This window comes from Chelonoidis abingdonii, chromosome 2, assembly GCF_003597395.2.
Source record: "Chelonoidis abingdonii isolate Lonesome George chromosome 2, CheloAbing_2.0, whole genome shotgun sequence".
Taxonomy (NCBI): domain Eukaryota; kingdom Metazoa; phylum Chordata; order Testudines; family Testudinidae; genus Chelonoidis; species Chelonoidis abingdonii.
This window is the reverse complement of record NC_133770.1, coordinates 64,558,137-64,579,203: the sequence shown is the minus strand read 5'-3', so window position 1 is coordinate 64,579,203 and position 21,067 is coordinate 64,558,137. Positions and strand designations below refer to the sequence as shown.

Below are 21,067 nucleotides of genomic sequence, written 5' to 3'. Positions count from 1 at the left end.
ATACTGGTATGCACAACACTTTCCCCCAATATACACTGGCATATATAAGGCACACACACACACAGGCATGCACAAAAGTCTACACCAACTAGGGTGACCAGATGTCCCAATTTTATAGGGACAGTCTCTATATTTAGGGCTTCATCTTATATAGGCACCTATTACCTCCTCCACCCCCTTCCCGATTTTTCACACTTGCTGTCTGGTCACCCTAACATCAGCATGCACCACGTGTCCTCTTCACACGCACACATCTGCTTGCACACAGTGCTCTCAATGCACCCACAAACTGCCAGGTGCAAAGGCCCCACAGCAGCACCCACACGCTAGCATACACAACCCCCCCCCCAAAAAAAACCTGCGCAGACATACACATGCACAGAGCCCCCCCCCAACCGCACACACTGGCCTGCTCAAGCTCTCATCTCACTTTCTGCTCATACACACGCTGTGTGATGCAGGAGTCCCAGCTCACCACGCTGTGTTGGGCGGAGGGCGGGGGGAGCTCATACAAACGGCTATGTGTTGTGTGTAGCGGGGCTTATACGTGGTGGTATATGTTGTGTGTTTGGGGGTAGCCGGTACAAACAGCGGGGCGGTCACGTACGCAGCGGCTCGTGTTGTGGAGGGGGAGTTTATACGCAGCGGTGTGTGTTGAGCGGGGGGGCGGGGGTAGTGGAATCGTACAAGTCCCGTGTGTTAGAGGGGGCCGGTGCAAAGCCTGGGTGCGCGCACTAGGCGCCGCGCCGCAGGGAGAAGAAGCGGGTAAATGGTGACACTGTTCCCCCACGACCGCAACGCGGGCCGGACGGACGGCTGGCTGAAGGCTGGGGGCGGGCCCTCACCCCAGTGCTCCCCCCTCCGCCGGGCGTCTCCTTTGTGATTGGCGGGGCGGCCCCGCCCCCCTGCGCGGTGTCGGGCGCAGACGAGAGAGAGGCGCCATTTTGCGCTGCCGCCGTTGCCTGCAGGACTGGTCGGGAGGCTCTGCAGGGAGGGAGGCAGGAAGGAGGCCGCTGCCCGGGACTCGCGTCCCCGTTCGCTGAGCACAGCAACCAGCACCCCGCCGCCATGAGCGACGTGGAGGAGAATAACTTCGAGGGGAGGGTGAGTGGCGAGCCCGCCTGGGCCGTGCTGGGGGAGGCCGCCCCGGTCCTCCAGGGAGTGGGGGAGGGGCGAGGCGCTCTTTTCCGGCGGGCCGGGAGGCGCGTTAGCTTCTCCCTAAGATGGCGACCCTCGGCGGCGCTGAGCCATCGATGCCTCTCGCCGGTACCCCCGGCGGGTTCTTCATTGGGCCGCTGTCCGCACCCCGCTGCCCTTCCTCACCCTGCCCCCTCCCTTGCTCCCCACAGTTTAGCCGCGGGGCGCCCTGCTCTGCTGGCCCCGCCACTCTCATTTCTTGATGCGGGCGATACGCCGTGCTACCTGCCCACCTCCTTTGAGCCCGCCTGGGGTCCCTTCCTCTCATCCGCAGCCCCGGCGAGCGCGCTCGCTCTTTCTCTCTTCTCCCCTTCTCGGGCTCCGAGTCCAGCTCGCCCGTCCCGCGGTCCCAGGTCTGCGGAATCCCAGTCTTGGAGCTCCTCTACCCGGAGCTTGGGCGCCGGAGGCGGCGCGGTGCCAGCCCTTGGGGCGGCGGGGGATCACGACGTGTCAGCTCTGGTTTGGTTATGCTTTCTTTGTCGGGCAGTTAATGGCTGCGCCTGTGTGAGAGACGGGCGGTGTCACTGCCTGAGGAGCGTAGGGACCAGCCTCCTCTTCCCTTCCGATGGCCCGTGATCGGGTTTTCCTCTGAGCCAGATTCCCGTTGCCTCCTGAGGTCTCCGCTGCTGCCCTGTGTAGTTCACTGATGATCCGATTGTACCCCACCACTTCCCCTGTGCCATCTACTGGGATGTGGTGGCCCCTCGCCTTGTTAGGCTGAGCACCTCACTGACCTTCTAATGCAGTGGTTCTCAAACTTTTGTAGTGGTGACCTCTTTCACATGGCAAGCCTCTGAGCGTGAACCCTCTTATAAATCAAAAACACTTTTTAATATATTCACCACTATTATAAATGCTGGATGCAAAGTGGGTTTTGGGATGCAGGCTGACAGCTTGTGACCCCCCCCATATAACCTCGTGACCCCTTGAGGGGTCCTGACCCCCCAGTTTGAGAACCCCTGCTCTAATGGTTGCTGCAGTCTTTCTGTACACGTGTGAATGGTCTCTGTACACGTGTGAATGGTCTCTATACACTTTTTAGTGATTGACAAAGTCAGGAATTAGAAACTGCTTGGTACTATTTGAAACATGGGACAGATGTTCACGTCCATGTGGTCACTACCCTCATCCCATTCCTGTTTACCTCTCTTTTATTGTAGGAAATCTTTAGTGTCCTCTCAAGAGTTGCTCTTGAAGAGAACTTGAGGAGGTTTTTTGTGACTTCCTCTGATGAACCAATGGCAGCAGCTTTTGCAGTAACCTGATGCTGCTTAGGGAAATGGCCACTGAAATTCTGACAGTGCAGTATTGTATTCCAACAAGTATTTCTACTGAAATAGTGTTACTTTTGTAACACTAAATAAAAATAGTCCCTAGGCTAGAAGCACAATACACTGCTATAGTATTGGCTGCTGCTTCCTCAGGTGAGGTAAATAAAAACAGTTCTAGTGTGGATTATTCTGGCAAAAATGGCTTTGTTAGCTGTGTATTTCTGATTTAATTAAAATAATGAGTAAATGGAAAATGAACTTATATATTTAGATATCAGTTTGAAAAACTTGGGTAACAATCATGTGCTTTCTTTACAGTGTTTGATGTTCTTTGAGCAGTAGTTTACCATGAATTTTTACTATGTATTTTGGTATCTTGCTTTTTTTTTCAAAGAGATTTTCTCATCAGTTTCTCTAGTTTAAGAGAACAGTTGTTAGGGCGGTGATGAAACTGATGAGCTTCAGAGTTACTGTATGTTTTCCACTGCCCGATGTTGAAATAGGAGGATCTACTCTGAGCATTTCTGAAGCTACATTTCTGTGACTGCTGTTGCAGTTGGTCCCTTCTCTATTTAGAGGGGAAAGTTTACTTGTCAGTGTGTGCCATTAGCCTTACTTCAGTTCTTTTGGGAGTACACTTAGCTTTTTCCAATGATGATGACATTTCTTACATTGCCATTTGCTATGGTGGTTATTTTCCGTTTTATGGTCTTCTATGCAGCGGAATGCAATGGTAGAGAAAATTAGTGATATATTTTCTTTTGTTCATATATATCAGAACAGAAAACAAATCACAAACAGTAATTCTTGTTACTCTAGGAGTATTCTAAAATTATTTTTCATTTGTTTTGCTTTGTATCAAACATTATTTTAAAGATGCAGTAAATCTGTGCCTTACGTTTTCGCTTGTGAGCGATTTTGAAGATCCATCTGTTGAACACTTCTCCCAAATCCAACAAAAGTCACTTACACTAAAGTTAATTAAAATAAAATTGAAGTACTGTATGATGCTGCTTAGTTAAGTATGTGTTCTTCACTACTTTAACCCAACCAGCCATACCTTAATCATCATGTGTCCTTGATACATGCATTTCTGAGTGTTTTGTTGTGTTCTAAAATAATATGAATTGAACTGAATTACTACTGTTGTGGATGTCATAAAAGCCTAGCTACGATAAAGTAACTTTAAAAAAAGTGTTGCAGACTGCCTTAAGAATTGCGCAACAATGTGTGATAAACCATACAATTTAAAATGACTTTCAATTTTAAAAAATCACACATCTCTCTGAACTTATTTTATGCACTATTGCTGAAAACACTTAAGTTTACTGTACTTGAAATATTAGAAAAATAATTCTCTAGCTTTGTCAGTTTTACTTTGCATTTTTATGTATATATAGTCAGTTTCACTTTTATCCTTGTATAACGAATAACACTTATAGAGGTGTCTTATGCATCCACATTGTAGGCTAGAACACACGCTTAAGATAAATATGATTTGTGACGCCACAAAATTGGGACGTCTTGGTGTAGGAATATAGGCCTACATGAGACCTAAGTAAACTATGATTTTACATTGTTTTGATTTTAACCTAAGTGGTAAGTCTGAAGCATGCAGCCAGAGAAAATGAGAAGGATTGTTTGTGTTAAAACTTATAATGGCCCTGGAAATATCACTGTTACGTTATTGAGGGTTTGAGCTAAGCAATGGAAATAAAGAAAACATGGTTAATTGAGCACCAGATGCAGTAAATAATAAGTTAGAAATGCTTAGTCAAGTCTTGCAGTTAGGGGAAAATATGGCAAAGTGAGATAAGAAAGTATGGTGCAGCCCTAAATTGCTTCAGCTGATTTTAGCTAAGGTCCAATAACCAGCAGTGATATTGCTTACTTTTTATGCAGTTGTCAGTTTTCTTTACCCTTCCGGAGACATGGCATGATGAGGGAAGATGTCTCTGAACCCTGAACTTATTGTAAGCATGTTGGCCAATGCTTATGACTGTATTATTGTTAGGATATAGAATATAAGGATATATTCTTATATTGCTCTTTTGGATGCAACTTGCACCAAGTGGCCTTTGAACTAGTAAAGGAATGCTGCTATGGAAACCGAGTCATGGCAAACCTTAATACAGTTATTAGGGAAATTTCCATAACTTGGCAATTATAGCAATTGAAGCTATTTAAAATTATGTTGTTGAAGCTGAGTAGATTCCCAGTTGATATCTCTCTTAAAGTTGATCTGCTAAGAGGAAAAATGGGCATGTGCATTTTTTATATATGATGTGTATATCAGTGGTTCTCAAACTATTGTACTGGTGACCTCTTTCACATAGCAAGCCTCTGAGTGTGACCCCCTTATAAATTAAAAACACTTGTTTATATGTTTAACACCATTATAAATGCTGGAGGCAAAGCAAGGTTTGGAGTGGAGTCTGACACCTTGTGATCCCCCATGTTATAACCTCACGACCCCCTGAGGGGTCCTGTCCCCAGCTTGAGAACACCTGATGTATATGGAGGACTAGGAAAGTGTGTTTTTGGTTTTTTTTAAATATTCTGCCTTTTTTGTGTTAAAAATGACAGAAGATCTCTATGCTGAAAGACACTAACTGGGAAACTACTGAAATGTTGACCCCATTATAGCCGAAATGGTGGAAGTTGAGCAATTTGAAAAGTAAAAGGATTTTTATTTGTAATGACTAAATCTATTTAACACCTGATATTTTGGATAAATATATAAAGGAAGCCTTTATTAATGATTAAATACCCTCAGCTTTTCAATTAAGGTGCTAATTGATGTGGCAAACACTAAGACCTTCCCAAGTGAACATGGTGGTTGCTAATTGCAATGCTGAGATTAAGTCTTCCTTTTCCAGGTTCAGGGGATTGTCAAGAGTGGATTTTTTGTCATATCCCTGGATTTGTCTGGTTTATAGTTCCATTTTCTGCTCATTCTCAAACTTCATTTTACTGTGGTCTTCCCTTCTGACAACAAAAATTACTACATGACCCCAGGAGGCGAGACCGAAGCCTGAGCCTGCCCGAGCCCCACCGCCCTGGGCGAGGGGTCCAAAGCCGAGGCCCCAGGACTTCGGCCCCAGGCTGGGGGGCCTGTAGCCTGAGCCCAGCTGCCCAGGGCTGAAGCCCTTGTGTTTGGGTCCTGGGCAGTGAGGCTTAGGCTTTGGCTTTGGCCTTGGCCACAGACCCCAGCAAGTTTAATGCCAGTCCTGGCAACCTCATTAAAACTGGGCCCCAACCCACAGTTTGAGAACCACTGCCGGAGGCTCATATACAAACGAAAGAACTGTTTTCATTCTGGTAGCTCGTTTGGCCTTTGTTATGTTTTGGTTCCCAAAACTGTTAAGTTTTTGTCCTTCCTCGGGTCAGGGGAGTATTGTTCCTTGTTTCAGGGACAATACTTCACTAGAATCACAGTTATCTGTGTCTAAAATAATGGTTTTATATATTATGTATGAGATGACATGGATTGAGTAAATTGTAGTATTGCATTTTTAACTTACTCCCCCTGCTGCATATAGGATGTTTTCAGAGAGAAATAAAGAACATGGGCTTATTCACCTCTTATGCAAAGTTTGTGCAAATTCTTAGTAAATTACAGAGAATTTAAGACTAGAGTCTTTGTTCCCTTCATATTCAACTGGTTGTCATTAGCAACGTATTCCGCATCCAGTGATGTAGCTTCATAGTGAGGTTTTTCAAAGCCGTGTACAAACTACACTTTAAGCCAGTGGTTTTAACCTTTCCAGACTACTGTATCTGTTTCAGGAATCTGATTCGTCTTGCAGACCCCAAGTTTCACCTCACTTAAAAACTACTTGCTTACTAAATCAGGCATAAAAATACAAAAGTGTCACAGCACTAATACTAAAAAATTGCTTGCTTTTTCGTTTTTTAAATAGACTTATAAAATAAATTGATTGGAATGTAAATTGAAGGAAAGACTCGACACCAATTTGCAGGATAAACGAGGAGGTGAAAAAGCTGCTTTTCTGAGTTCACCTGCCTCTTTTATTATCTAAGATGACACATGCGCAATTGCACAGCACAAATCAAGATTTCTTACAAAAATCTCCCATCACGAGCTCAACAGCATAGCAAACTGCAAAAACACCCCCACCTGCAAACGCAGCAGTCTGGGGAAAAAGCAAAGGGGGGAAGTTACAGAACACCGCCAGATGCAGACGGGGCCGTCCGTGTGAAAGTACAGGGGAGGATGGAGGAAGGCCAAGTTCCTGAGATAAGAAACCGGGTGTGCCCAGTTTGCAGACAAGAACAAAATGCCTCAATAATAAGGTATCCAGGCCTGTGGGCCCGGGGTCATTCATCAAACACATCCAGCCAGCAAAATGTCATCCATATAATGATAAATCTCTAACTCCGGGTGTTACGCGAAATCGCGAAAGCCAGATCAACAAAATGTTGACATAGCTTGGTGAATTTAGCATACCCTGGGCAAAACCTTCCATTGATACCGTTGTGTCGGTTGGGCATGGTTATAGACCACAGTAAATGCAATTTTTTCCCTTCTGCTTTAGCAAGGGAATTGTGAAAAACAATCCTTAAGATCAATAACACACATTTGATAAGAATTAGGAATCAAATTAGGATTTGGAGACCAAACTGAAGAGGGCCCATGGGCTGAAATCATTTATTAATTTCCCTTAAATCATGCAATAATCTCCACCCTCCTGACTTTTCTGTATTACAAAAACCGGTGTATTCCAGGGGCTAGTGGAATACTCTATATGCCCTGTGCAAGCTGCTCTGCAACAAGGGCTGCAAATGTCCAATTTCTCCTAGGTAGCGCCACTGCTCCACCCTACAGGATTTGTTGATAACCACGTAAGAGGCAACGCGGTTCCATGACTACAGATTAATCAATGGTGGCATCAAGTTTCCAACAACTCTGCCCCAAATATTAATGGGCAGGTGCATTATAAATGGACATATAGTCGCTACTACCTTCTCTTGGAGTACACTGAAAGCCAGGAGAGACTTCGCCTGCTGCTGATTCCCTCCTAGCCCACAACTCTTTGTGGGTCAGAGGCCAGGAAGACGGCCACTCCTGCAGGCGAATGACAGTCACGTCGCTCCTGTGTCAGAAGACCAAGGAAAACGCGACCATTCACATTTAATGCCAACGTAGGCCGGTGCCAGTGACCATGGTGGTCAGTCCTATCAAGGTAGAACAAACCGGCTCCTCTTCCTTGCTTGTACCGCTCAGGAACTGAATAAGGCACTAAATAGAGCTGAGCAATAGATTGATCCTTGGGCAGAGTCTGAGGAGATTTGTCCAACTTGCACTTTGATAATCCCTGATAGTCTGCATCAATTACCCGGATTACAAAAATCTCCTTTCGACCCGCATGGATCGTGGGAGTACAAGACCTACCATTCCTGCCGGAAGAGGTCCTTTAGCCTTGTCTAATCTCATATCTTCACCAGGGAGAGTGAAATCTGTGTTCTGCTGTCAATCACCAACCCAGCGCTGCCTGCCGTAGCAGCCCGTAGCTGATTCACTGGCTTGGCTCTCCGTGGATCGGATTGCAGAGGGAAGCCCCTTTTGTCCTGGGTCTGGGGCTGACCCGCTCTCCAGTTTCCCGAGGTTCTCAGATCCCCTGAACTGGCGACACTGATTTGCCCAAATATCCCTTCTGGCACTTCGGACACTTTTTGGAGGTCTTTTGTCTGATTTAATAGCAACCGACACTCCCGCTGGAAATGTCCTGGTTTCCACACTTAAACAATTTTTCCTGTCCTGTTTCCCGGGTTAAGGCAGCTGCCAACAGACCGCCTTATGAGTCTGAGATCCAATATTCTGGCAGCACGCAGCATGTCTGAGAGTGAAAGATTTGTGGTGCAGAAGCTGCCTGTAATGCCTTTTTGCAATCCTCATTAGCCTGCTATGGCCATTTTCAACAGAATCTCCTGCGCAGCATCCGGGTTGTCAACCTGAGATTTATGGCTTCCTGCAGGCGATTGCTAAAATCTAAAAACGATTCTGTAGCCCCCTGACGAATGGAGGCGAAGCTTTTAGTGGCTTTCCTGCCGTGGGAACCTTTTTAAAGGCATGCTGCGCACAAGCTGTAATGAGGGGATAATGTCTGCAGGTACGGACTTTGTTCTGGTCGTCCCACTCCCCTCCCCGGCCAAATGATCAAACACCCACCCTCGTAACATTGGCTGGGACTTGAGCCTGATACTCAGCCATCTGACGAAACTCACTTAACCAAATCACATACTGACCAGGTTGAGCACATTCTCATGATGATTTCCAATCATATGTCTAAGGCATACCCAGTTCCCAAGCCCTCAATAAGTCCTTTAACATAAGTGCTGGCCAATCCAAATTCGTTAATAGCCTTACGAATCTCTCTCACAACAGAAAAGGGTAGTGCAGCCCAGTGCCAATAACGTTAGGATTACCGTCCACGTCCAAGTCCCCTGCAACCCAGGTCACAGGGCATACAGCCGTCAGGTCAGCTAATTCTGAGGCTGATAAATCAGGGGACACTTAGCTGCAGCCACCATCTTTTGAATAGCAGTTTGCTGCGGTGCCTTACAGGAAGGTGCCAGTGTCACGGACTGGCAAAGGTGGCCCTGGGCATTGAGGGGCAAAGGGTTGTTCCGCGAGAGGCGGCGGGCAGGTACAGAGGGGGTTACTATTAGGTTTAGGAACAGGTGCAGAGGGGAGAATAGTAGGCAAGGCTGCTGGAGGACCACATTCAAGCAACGATTGAGCCTCTGGAGGGGCAAAGTGCTCCACGCATCCCTGCAGAGATGCCAGGAGTGCAGCACCTCAATCGGTGCCCTAGGTTCAGCATGCAACGTACGGCCAATTTTTCCCAGTCCGATAATCGGAGGGTCCCGCCCTCCGGATACCAAGGACATTGTTCCCCTATTAGCTGAAGCATAGCAGAAAGCTCTTTAACCTGCATTTATGATGAGCCTTACGGAGCAAATAAAGACAAGTCATCCTATGCCTTAGCTGCGTTGCTGATAGGGAAGCTCCCATACCCACCGAGATCAAGAGTCGGATGAATGACGCGTCTGTAACCCTTGCCGGGCGTGGTGAGCAAAAGGCCTCAGGTCACGCCTAAGCCTCTGTTCCAAGTTGCTCGGGCCCCACGTTGGGCGCCAGAAAGGGGGGAAGTTACAGAACACCGCCAGATGCAGACGGGGCCGTCCGTGTGAAAGTACAGGGGAGGATGGAAGGCCAAGTTCCTGAGATAAGAAACCGGGTGTGCCCAGTTGCAGACAAGAACAAAATGCCTCAATAATAAGGTATCCAGGCCTGTGGGCCCGGGGTCATTCCTACATCCCCCTTTCTTTCATTCTAAATAAAACTGCGGGTCACGGTACCACGCAACTGTTTCTTAAGACGTGGCCACGTCGTCAGCAGACAGCCTTATAGCTTTGGCCGTTGAGGACCAAGTAGCTGTACAGCATTGATACAAGGAAGGAAAGCACTGAATAAACAGCAACAGCCCACAAGTCCAGCAAGCCCAAATTATGCAATATCCAAAGGCCGTTCTCAGCCAATATAATCCGGTAGCCACCCAAAGTCACTGGACGGCGTGCAGGGATTCAGGTCGCTGCCGGCGCTTGGTCAGGCCGGTCTCTGAGTCCTCCTCCCCCAATGTCAGTTGGAAGTTCGGGATCGGTTCTTCAGGCCTTGGTGCCACGCCATGCCTCACCGCTGGTTTCACGCACCGTGCTGGTACCCACACTGGACCTGTATCAGTGGAAACAGAGTCATACCCTCGTCCCCATGTATAAGCGGCACTGGGCCCTTCACTAGGGTCCGTAGCTGTCGATAATTATACCAAGGGTCCTTCCATGGGCACTGAAATTTTAAAATGGCGATCCGCAGGACAATAAGAATCCGAATTCAAGGTTAAATAATTTAAAGTAAATAAAAAATATATAATTTCTGCTGTACCTCCCTTACGGTCCTAGGATTTCCCCTGTTTTAATTTGTTTTCCAAAAGTGTCTTGAAGGAGCGGTTAGCCCGTTCCACAATAGCCTGGCAGTAGAATTATAGGGAATACCATGTGACAATTGAATTTGCCATGAGAAAAAATCTGAAAATTGTCGAGAAACATAAGCAGGAGCATTATCAGTTTTCAATTTCTTCGGTCTCCCCATGATGCAATTCAGTGCAGAACGTGATTGCTAACCTGGGTCACTGTTGCACGCGCGCTGGCTGTAGCCCAAATAAATCCTGAAAAGGTATCAACAGGTAAATGAACATGATTACATGGCTTAAAAAAGGGAACCATTGTGACATCCATCTGCCACAACTGGTTAGCCTCTGTCCCTCTGGGATTAACCGTGTGAGGGAAGGCAACAGGAATCATGGCACAGTGAGGGCAAGACCGGACAATTTGCTGAGCTTGAGAGAGCGGAAAATTAAATTGTTTAGCCAAAACCTTAGCAGATTGATGAAAAAAGCATGACTATCAATAGGATCAGAAAACAAGGAATGCATACGTAGTTGTTTAATGCTAATCAGCAATAAGCATTGCCTTGGTGAGCATGTCTGCAGAAGCGGTGTGCTTCTGACATGACAGACAAACACCAAATAATGTCGTCGAGATAATAAGTATTGCAAGGAAGGAACAGAGACAACAAAATCCATCCAAGTGAGGGTTAAAGGAATGTGGAAGGTAATCCAGCAACTGATAAACATAAACAGTATCAACTACCAAATTAAATGGTTAATCACTAAAAAGCCAAAAGCCAAAATAACTGCTGCAATCTCTGATCGTTGGGCTGACTTTTGAGGCAGGGTTAAACCGAGTCTGCCATGGCATTAGTATCAGGGTGCCCGTAGGCTACAACCCCACGTGCGGGGACCATCAGTAAATACTGTAATGGTTTGTAAGGTACAGGGGAAAGCTTGGATTTGAGCGTAAGTGGAACCTGTTGTACACTACTAAACGAGGATCCTTAGGGGAAATTATGCATATTCTCCACAATCATAAAAGGCCATTTGCCAAACAAGGGAATGTTGCTGTAAATGGTGAAATTCGTCCCGGGTGATTGGAAGACAGACCTTAAAAAGATCAACCCAGTTAACTGCAAAGCTCGATGCGAGCTTTGAAGCAAATCGGCCAAGGCATCCATATATGGGTATATATTCCGTGGTGGGGGGGTCGAAGGCAAATACATCCATTCAATAATATACACAGAAATTTTTTCCTTATCAACATATAACACCCTGTAGGTTGTGTGGGCAGTCTTAACAGAGCTAAATTTAAAGGGCCGAAGCTTGGAGGCCGATCAACAAATACATCAGCTAAAGCCACATTCAAACTTATCAACACAAGCTGTAAGAGCTGGAGTAATTTGAATCACATCAGTTGATGTTTGGGTCCTTCAATAGCTGAAACAGAGGTGTAACATTCTGTGGCAGTTTAAAAAAAGGCCTAATCCAATTTAAGGTGCCCTATAATTCGTTGCAACCCCACCAGTGTCAGGGGTGGGAATTACCACTTCAGGGGCTGCCGAGAGCATAAGTGGATAGCATGTTATGCCCTAAATATAAAAACGGTGCTTCCCTTTGAACTTCTCTGGGGCAACTACAAGGCCAACAAACGCAAGTGTTGTTCTAATGCCTGTCAAAACAAGGTCATCAACAACAACTCCAGCCAGCAAAAATGTCATCCCATAATGATAAATCTCTAACTCGGATGTGTACGCGAAAATCGCGCAAAGCCAGATCAACAAAAGTTGACATAGCGTTGGTGAATTTAGCATACCCTGGGGCAAAACTTCCATTGATACCGTTGTGTCGTTGGGCATGGTTATAGACTGGCACAGTAAATGCAAATTTTTCCCTGTCTGCTTTACAAGGGAATTGTGAAAAAACAATCCTTAAGATCAATAACACACATTGATAAGAATTAGGAATCAAATTAGGATTTGGGAGACCAAACTGAAGAGGGCCCATGGCTGAATACATTTATTAATTTCCCTTAAATCATGCAATAATCTCCACCCTCCTGACTTTTTCTGTATTACAAAAACCGGTGCATTCCAGGGGCTAGTGGAATACTCTATATGCCCTGCTGCAAGCTGCTCTGCAACAAGGGCATGCAAGTGTCCCAATTTCTCCCTAGGTTGCGGCCACTGCTCACCCATACAGGATTTGTTGATAACCACGTAAGAGCAACGCGTTCCCATGACTACAGATTTAACTCAATGGTGGCATCAAGTTTCTCCAACAAATTCTGCCCCAAAATATTAATGGGCAGGTGCATGTAAATGGACAATAGTCGCTACTACCTTCTTTTTGAGTACACTGAAAGCCAGGAGAGACTTGCCTTGCTGCCTGATTCCCTCCTACGCCCCACAACTCTTTGTGGGCTCAAGGCCAGGAAGACGGCGCTCTGCAGGCGAATGACAGTCACTTCGGCTCCTGTGTCAAGAAGACCAAGGAAAACGCGAGCATTCACATTTAATGCCAACGTAGGCCGGGTGCCAGTGACCATCGTGGTCAGTCCTATCAAGGTTGAACCAAAGCCGGCATCCCCCTTTGCTTGCTGTACGCTCCAGGAACTGAATAAGGCACTAAAATGAGCTGAGCAATAGATTGATCCTTGGGCAGAATCTGAGGGAGATTTGTCCAAACTTGCACTTTGATAATCCCTGATAGTCTGCATCAATTACCCTGGGATTACAAAAAATCCCTTTCGACCCCATGGAATCGTGGAGTACAAGACCTACCATTCCTGCCGAAGAGGTCCTTTAGCCTGTGTTTCAGCTACATGTACTTCACCAGGGAGAGTGAATCTGTGTTCTGCTGCATAATCAAATCCAACCCAGCGCTGCCCTACCGTAGCAGCCCGTAGCTAATTCACTGGCTTGGCTGCTCCGTGGGATCGGATTGCAGAGGGAACGCCCCTCTTTGTCCCTGGGTCTGGGGCTGACCCCCTCTCCAGTTTCCCGAGGTCTCAGATCCCTGAACTGCGACACTGATTTGTCCAATGATATCCCTTCTGGCACTTCGGCACTTTTGGACGGTCTTTTGTCTGATTTAATAGGCAGACTGTACACTCCCACTGGAAATGTCCTGGCTTCCACACTTAAACAATTTTTTCCTGTCCTGTTTCCGGGTTAAGGCAGCTTGCAACAGACCCGCCTTATGAGTCTGAGATCCAATATTCTGGCAGGCACGCAGCATGTCTGAGAGTGAAAGATTTTGTTAGCAGAAGCTGCCTGTAATGCCTTTTTGCATCCTCATTAGCCTGCTCTATGGCCATTTTCAACAGAATCTCCTGCGCAGCATCCGGTTGTCAACCTGACGATTTATAGCTTCCTGCAGGCGATCTGCTAAAATCTAAAAAACGATTCTGTAGCCCCTGACGAATGGAGGCGAAGCTTTTAGCTGGCTTTCCTGCCGTGGGAACCTTTTTTAAAGGCATGCTGCGCACAAGCTATAATGAGGGGGATAATGTCTGCAGGGGTAGCGACTTTGGCTGTTCTGGCTCGCCCATCCCCTTTCCCAGCCAAATGATCAAACACCCACCCTCGGGTAACATTGGCTGGGACTTGAGCGTGATACTCAGCCATCTGACGAAACTCACTAACTAAATCACATACTGACCAGGGTTGAGCAACATTCTCATGAGTGATTTCCAATCATATGGTACTAAGGCATACCCAGTTCCCAAGCCCTCAATAAGTCCTTTAACATAAGTGTGGCCATCCAAATTCGTTAATAGCCTTACGAATCTCTCTCACAACAGAAAAGGGTAGTGCAGCCCAGGTGCCAATAACGGTAGGAATTACCGTCCACGTCAAGTCCCCTGCAGCCCAGGTCACAGGGCATACAACTGTCAGGTCAGCTAATTCTGAGGCTGATAAATCAGGGGACAACTTAGCTGCAGCCCCATCTTTTGAATAGCAGTTCTGCGGTGCCTTACAGGAAGATGCCAGTGTCACGGGGACTGGCCAAGGTGGCCCTGGGCATTGAGGGGCAAAGGGGTTGTTCCGCGAGAGGCCGGGGCAGTACAGAAGGGGGTACTATTAGGTTTAGGACAGGTGCAAGAGGGGAGATAGTAGGCAAGGCTGCTGGAGCCACATTCAAGCAACGATTGAGCCTTCTGGAGGGGCAAAGTGCTCCACCACATCCCTGCAGAGATGCAGAAGTGCAGCACCTCAATCGGTGCCCTAGGTTCAGCATGCAAACGTACGGCCAATTTTTTCCCAGTCCGATAATCGGAGGGCCCCGCCCCTCCGGATACTAAGCATTGTTCCCCTATTAGCTGAAGCATAGGAGAAAGTTCTTTAACACTGCATTAATGATGAGCCTTACGGAGCAAATAAGACAAGTCATCCCCATGCCTTAGCTGCGTTGCTGATAGGGAAGCTCCCATACTCACCGAGATCCAAGAGTCGGATGAATGACGCGTCTGTAACCCTTGCTGGGCGTGGTGAGCGAAAGGCCCTCAGGTCACCGCCTAAGGCCTCTGTTCCAAGTTGCTCGGGCCCCACGTTCGGGCGCCAGATGAAGGAAAGACTCGACACCAATTTGTAGGATAAACGAGGAGGTGAAAAAGCTGCTTTTTCTGAGTTCACCTGCCTCTTTTATATCTAAGATTACACATGTGCAATTGCACAGCACAAATCAAGTTTTCTTACAAAAATCTCCCATCACGAGCTCAACGCAATAGCAAACTGCAAAAACACCCCCACCTGCAAACGCAGCAGTCTGGGAAAAAGCAAAGGGGGGAAGTTACAAAACACCGCCAGATGCAGACGGGGCCGTCCGTGTGAAAGTACAGGGGAGGATGGAGGAAGGCCAAGTTCCTGAGATAAGAAACCGGGTGTGCCCAGTTTGCAGACAAGAACAAAATGCCTCAATAATAAGGATCCAGGCCTGTGGGCCTGGGATCATTCCTACAGTAAATATTATACTTACTGTACTTTCAGTGTGATACTTGAGACCATTTTTCACTCGTGAGCATTATCTGAATACTGAACCCTGCTGCCTGGGGCTGAAGCATGTAACGGCTTTGCCGGGCCACCTGTGGCATGGAGCCCTGGGCAGTTGCCCTGCTTGCCAGCCCCTAAAGCTGGCTCTGCACTTGTGACCCCCCCAACCCATCTCTTGATGAGTCCTCTTCCCCCCTCCCCTCTGGCTGAAACCCCAAAGTTAAGAAACATTGATCTAGATGAATTGAGTAACCGGAAAGTTTGGTTTGTTTTGTTTCAAAGAGGTGAATAAGCCCATATTCTTTATTTCATCCTGAAAACATCCTATGCACAGCAGGGGGAGTATGTAAAAATGCAGTACACCTCTACCTTGGTATAACCCTGTCCTTGGGAGCCAAAAACTCTTACTGCGTTATCGGTAAAACCATGTTATATTGAACTTGCTTTGATCCACCGTAGTGCGCACCTCCCCTCACCACCTAAGCACTGCTTTATCGCGTTGTATCGAGGTAGTGGTATACAACAATTTACTCAACCCCTGTCATTTCATATGTAATATATAAAACCATTCTTTTAGACATAGATAACTGGGATTCTTTCCCTAAAAAAATGGTGTCTTCAGCAGTTGTTTACCTTGCTAGTAAAGGACTGATAGAAATTCCTACAAGATATGCCTGTTCAGTTTTTCACCAGGTCAAAGTAGCAGTCAGATCTTTTTTCTCATCTTCCTAAGTTTGTCAGTACCTTTGATTTTAATTGAGATCTTTTCCTACTTTGTATAAATCCTAACATTGACCATAGTCCAAAAAAGTGCTTAAGCACTTATGTAGCTTTAAGCACCTGAGCAGTCTCATTGAAGTCAGTATGGTTACTTATGTGCTTTGCTGGATCAGAGAAATTGTGAAAGGAGTATTGGCTTGAAAAGAATACTTTGCAGATATATCTTAAAAACATACAGGTTAAGGAAATCTGGTCATCTATTCTCTTTGCAGTCCTCTCATTGGCTCAAAGATAATTTTAGGGAAGGCTGTATCTGTAACCTTTGGTTGGGGTCAGAACATATTCTCCAAGGGCAGTCTACTGCCTCAGTAGAGACTAGACACTCCCAACAAGAATTTTTAGAGGAATACAGTATGGGTGTATTTTGTTGCAGCTTTTGGAGATGGCAATGACAGTTTTCACACATGAGTAGTCCAGCAGTTCTTTGGGAGATGCTCTGATAATCCCATGGTCTGAGTCTATAAGAGTATGAAAAACGAGGGTAACTTTTTGTTGTTAAATGTTTGTTCCCTTTGGCTTTTCGTCTTGTTATTGCGTAATGCTGGTAGTTACTGCTAGACTGCTATTCATGCCATGGTAGACAGCAGGACTCTTAGGTTTCAGAAAAGGAGATTTGTTCCTGTCTTCCCTACCTTATAGAGGAGTACTTGAAAACAATCCTTCTGCAAAAATACTCACCTAAATAAACCCTTAATAGAGCACAGAACTTCTCTTTTTGGTTATAACCGTAAATATGAGTATTTTCAAAGCCCTTTTAGCTCCAGTTAATTTTTTGAACACTGAAGGGTAAGGGTTATCTATTGATAATCATGTAACTCATTAACATTATGAGTTGAATCTGTTTATCAGTATATTTTCTGTTGGACGGTATAGTTGGCAAATTATCTTTTTTAGCAGCAATTCATCTTTCTCCCATATGTGTTGAATTACTCATACATAGACACCTTAATATACAGATCACATTGTACAATTTACAGTCTTACATTTTGATTTGTCACGCTCTTGACAGGGTATAAGAAAAAAAAGTAACCATTAAGAGATCTGTTTCTCCATTTAAAGCAAAGTTGGCCGTATTCTGTGGCAAGATATTCCAATTGATCCCTGAGTAAATAACTGTCACTGAAGGGACTCATGTGTTAGCTGTTACCCTGTTGATGTTTTATCCTACAGACTCAGGCTGCTATCAATACATTCCTTAAAATCTCCTTTTCTGGTCATCCATCTCCCTTTTTATTTTTCCTTTCCTTTTAAAGGGCTGTGTTTCTCTTCACTCCCTCTTTATTTTCTAGTGTTTCCTTTTTATCTATCTGTCTTGGGGAAGCGTCTGGTGAAACTCCCCGGGAAGTACATAGGATTGTCCTTCCATTGGCTCCAGACCACTGATGTTTCTCCTTCAGTTGACTTGGCTTGCATCACTTGCTGGAGAGCACCCCACATCCTTGTGCTTATCCCTGTCTCTTGTCTAGGGCTGAGCCTGCTGATACTCTCCAACAATAAAGGCTCATACAGTACAGGCCCAGCCTGTGGTGGTACTCTTTCCTGGCTAAGTAAGAATAGAATAGCATTATATATAATCAGAACTGTCAATCTTACTTCGCTACTTATGCTATTTCTTGCAGTAGGGAAGGACTTTGAGAATAATAGCGTAGGCAAGGCTGGCTCAGTGGACGTTTTAAGTGTGTCTGAGGTGGTGAAAATGGAATTCACATGACGTTACATCAGATAAAACCTTGATGTATGTGCAGCTCTTACAAGTGAAATGTTAGCTGCAGAGAAGTCTGAGACTGATTTCATTTGTTCTGCGTGTAATATGTATGTTTTCTTTTTAACCAAATCAAGCATACTGTATTTTGGCATGCGGGGGAGGAGGGTGAGAGATGGGGTTATTATGAGACATAGCCATAGTGAAATTCCATGGAATTGTTTTTCCTTCCCTATTCTACTTTTCATGCACACACTGCTATGCCCTATTTTATCTTTTTTAATATCTTATCTCAGAAATGGGATCCATTAATATTCATTTGACAGACTCATTCTGACACACTTTGGAGATGTTCAAGTGGTCAGTGAGGGGGCATAAATACCCCATCCCTCAAGGCTTTTTTTCCTCCCCTTTTTGCCTTACCTCATTCTCTTGCCCACCCCAGGAACTTTGAAAGAGCATTTTTTTTAAAAACCTTGCAAAAGATTCAGTGGGATAGTTTAAGTACTCTGAAAGCTTGTTTTAAAGCCTTATCTGTACTGGAGAAAATAACATGGATTATTGGGAAGGCAACAGTCAGTGTAGCTTATCTGAAATTTGTAAGGATAAACTCCATAGTTCAACCAATTGTGTAGCAATGTGGACGGTGCCCTGTTAACCGATACCTGTCGGAGATTACAATATCCTCAGCTCGTGAATGGTCTTCAATTTGTTGATTGTGAGTTTTCCCTCTCTGCCCTTGGTGGGCCCTCTCTCCGCTTCTGGTTTCCTCTCTTCTCAGAAGAGCCCTCCTGTATCCTTTAGAAATACTTGTGGTTCTGCATGTCTTCATCTGTTGAAGCACCTGTAGATCATTAGCTGAAACTGTACTCTGTAGCTTGTCCACTCACCTCCAGTAATGTCCCCTGCTCTAACTGTGCCACTGCTTGCTTTTGGTTCATCAGAGTGAGAATGTCAGCCATAATGTGGGCCTGCCACAGGGAGAGTGGAGTTGGTCAAGGTGCTCTGTTAGCTTTGGAGTGTTAGGGAGAATCTGGTACTTAAGGTACTATAAGGAGCGCAGCTAGTAGTTGTGTTCTTCTTGCTGCCTCTTGAGCTGGAGAATCATCTGTGGATTGATGTCTGAAGCATTCACTGTAACAAACTACCTGTAGTTTGTTAGAGCAAGAGGATTGACTGATGAACCATTAATGACTCATTGAGTAGCAGACAGAGGGGGAGGCATTAGTGTAGGTGTTCTGTCCAATGGTGGCAGTGGGTTGGAAGGTTAATGGTGTTTAAGAAATAGAACCCTAACTGGTGGTTTGTCACAAATTGAGGACCTTCAAGAACAGGCCGGAGGGCATGGCTCAGTGGCATTTCTGTGGAGCAGGATATACTGTAAGGATGAAGACAGTGGAGAAGGGACTCTTAGTTGGCAAGTAAGGATATGTGCTGGCTTAGGTGGCAGTCAAAGATAACTGTCCACATCTTTATTTTAGGGCAGCCTTTATGTGAATTCAAATCAATGCAGGTGGTTTTTGATCTGCAAGGCCACATTCATTTAGGGTTTGCCATGATGAATGTGGATACAAGGGCAAAACTTAAACCAGTTGGGGAGGCGAGTGTGGACTCAAGTGTTGGTATTTCCATCAGTGCTGTACGACCGTTTGAAGAGCAATAACTGATTGCTCTAATGTAGACAAGCCCTTATTTTTGGCATGCTTTTTATCATTTTTATAACCTAGTGACTGCATAGAAAATTCAAATAATCCTAGGAGATTTTTTTCCCCATTCGTTGAAGATTATGTGCTAAGGAAAAATCTTACTTCTTGGGACAGGGGTTATATTGTAGGACAACGCATAATATAAGAGGTTTGTGGGTTATATCCATCCTATAAAATGCTTGTGTACGAAACCATCAGGTCTGCTCTGTTTGCGTTGTAGATGATAAAACTTTAAAGATGCCGTATTGATTTTTGAGGTAGGGGGAGAGGAGAGTTTGGGGAAAGAAGGTAGGAATGGTGAGGTTTCTGGAAAAAATCCTTCCCAGCAGAAGACTTCATCTCGTATTATGTAACTCACCAGGGGTTGGAAACCTGTTCTAATTCAGCAAAAGACTATAAGTAGAGGGAAATATTTTCTTAGCTGCCTTGCTTTCCTTAAACTATCTCATAAAACCATTATATAGATTCCTTTAATACTCCCTTTGAAGTTCTGTGAGAGTAATGTTCTGTTATATCAGAAAACTGAATGCCTGGCATTGACATGCAGCCTGTTGATAGATAATAGTTGTCTCCTCAGCTGCAGTCCACATCACCAATTGTTATGAAATTGAAGAGGTTTGAAACTTGTAAGGACCTGTGCTCTCACTGCAACTTGAAAATTGGAACAGTTGAACTGTTCTGTGAGTTTAAACTGTTCTAGAGCAGGGAGTTGGACTAGATGACCTGCTGAGGACCCTTCCAACCCTGATATTCTCTAGGTCTATGAAATAATTTAAAAATAAAACAAATGGATTATAGTCTGATCTGTATGAAATGAGGTGGTGGTTCCTTTCAAATATCTGGCAGATATATTCATGTCAATATGACATTAATTGGAAACCATGTTGGCAGTGTCAGCAGAGTTTGAAGTTTGAATGGACAGGGATACTGAACTATAACCTCTTATATTAGAAGTGTCAAACATATAGCCTGTGGGCCACATCCTTCCCTTTTTAATTTGATATGTCAGTGACACTTCTGCAATTAACTTTAATCGCTGATCACTTTTGATGAGGAAGGCAGTGGGAATGATTGCTGTAGATGTTGGGAATTGCTACAGGGAATAAAGTGTAGAGAAAAGAATAGAGGAGGCTCTCAGACAATAAAGGGGCAGAGAAATAGAGTAAGGAGGATAGGAAAGAAAGAAAGAAAAGGCAGGAATAGTTGTGGGCCTGAAAGGGAGCATGTTTTCTGAGTGAGCTCTGGATGTGAGAATAAGGCATGGAATAGAATAAAGGTACATAAGCCACCACCACCTTGTGATCTCTGTGGAAGCCTCCTATAGTCATCGGAGGGCATTCTGAATAGTTAGCATTCTGAATGTAGCTCTCCCTTCTTTCTCTTGAATTCTTGTTGAGGTACGTTGGGGAAGCTTGCTCAGGTTACATGTTATGAGGCTCAGTAG

General features: G+C 45.2%; 1 protein-coding gene across 4 annotated transcripts in view; it reads left to right on the top strand.

Moving 5' to 3' along the window:
- Positions 1-928: 928 nt before the first annotated feature.
- The window catches only part of TRA2A (transformer 2 alpha homolog), a 57,567-nt gene continuing 37,428 nt past the window's right edge, over positions 929-21,067 (top strand). For all 4 annotated transcript variants that reach the window (XM_032773879.2, XM_032773878.2, XM_032773877.2 and 1 more), the window contains exon 1: positions 929-1,104. In XM_032773879.2, the coding sequence (XP_032629770.1) occupies positions 1,069-1,104 (36 nt within the window). In that variant the 5' untranslated portion in view covers positions 929-1,068. The remainder of the gene's footprint in view (positions 1,105-21,067) is intronic.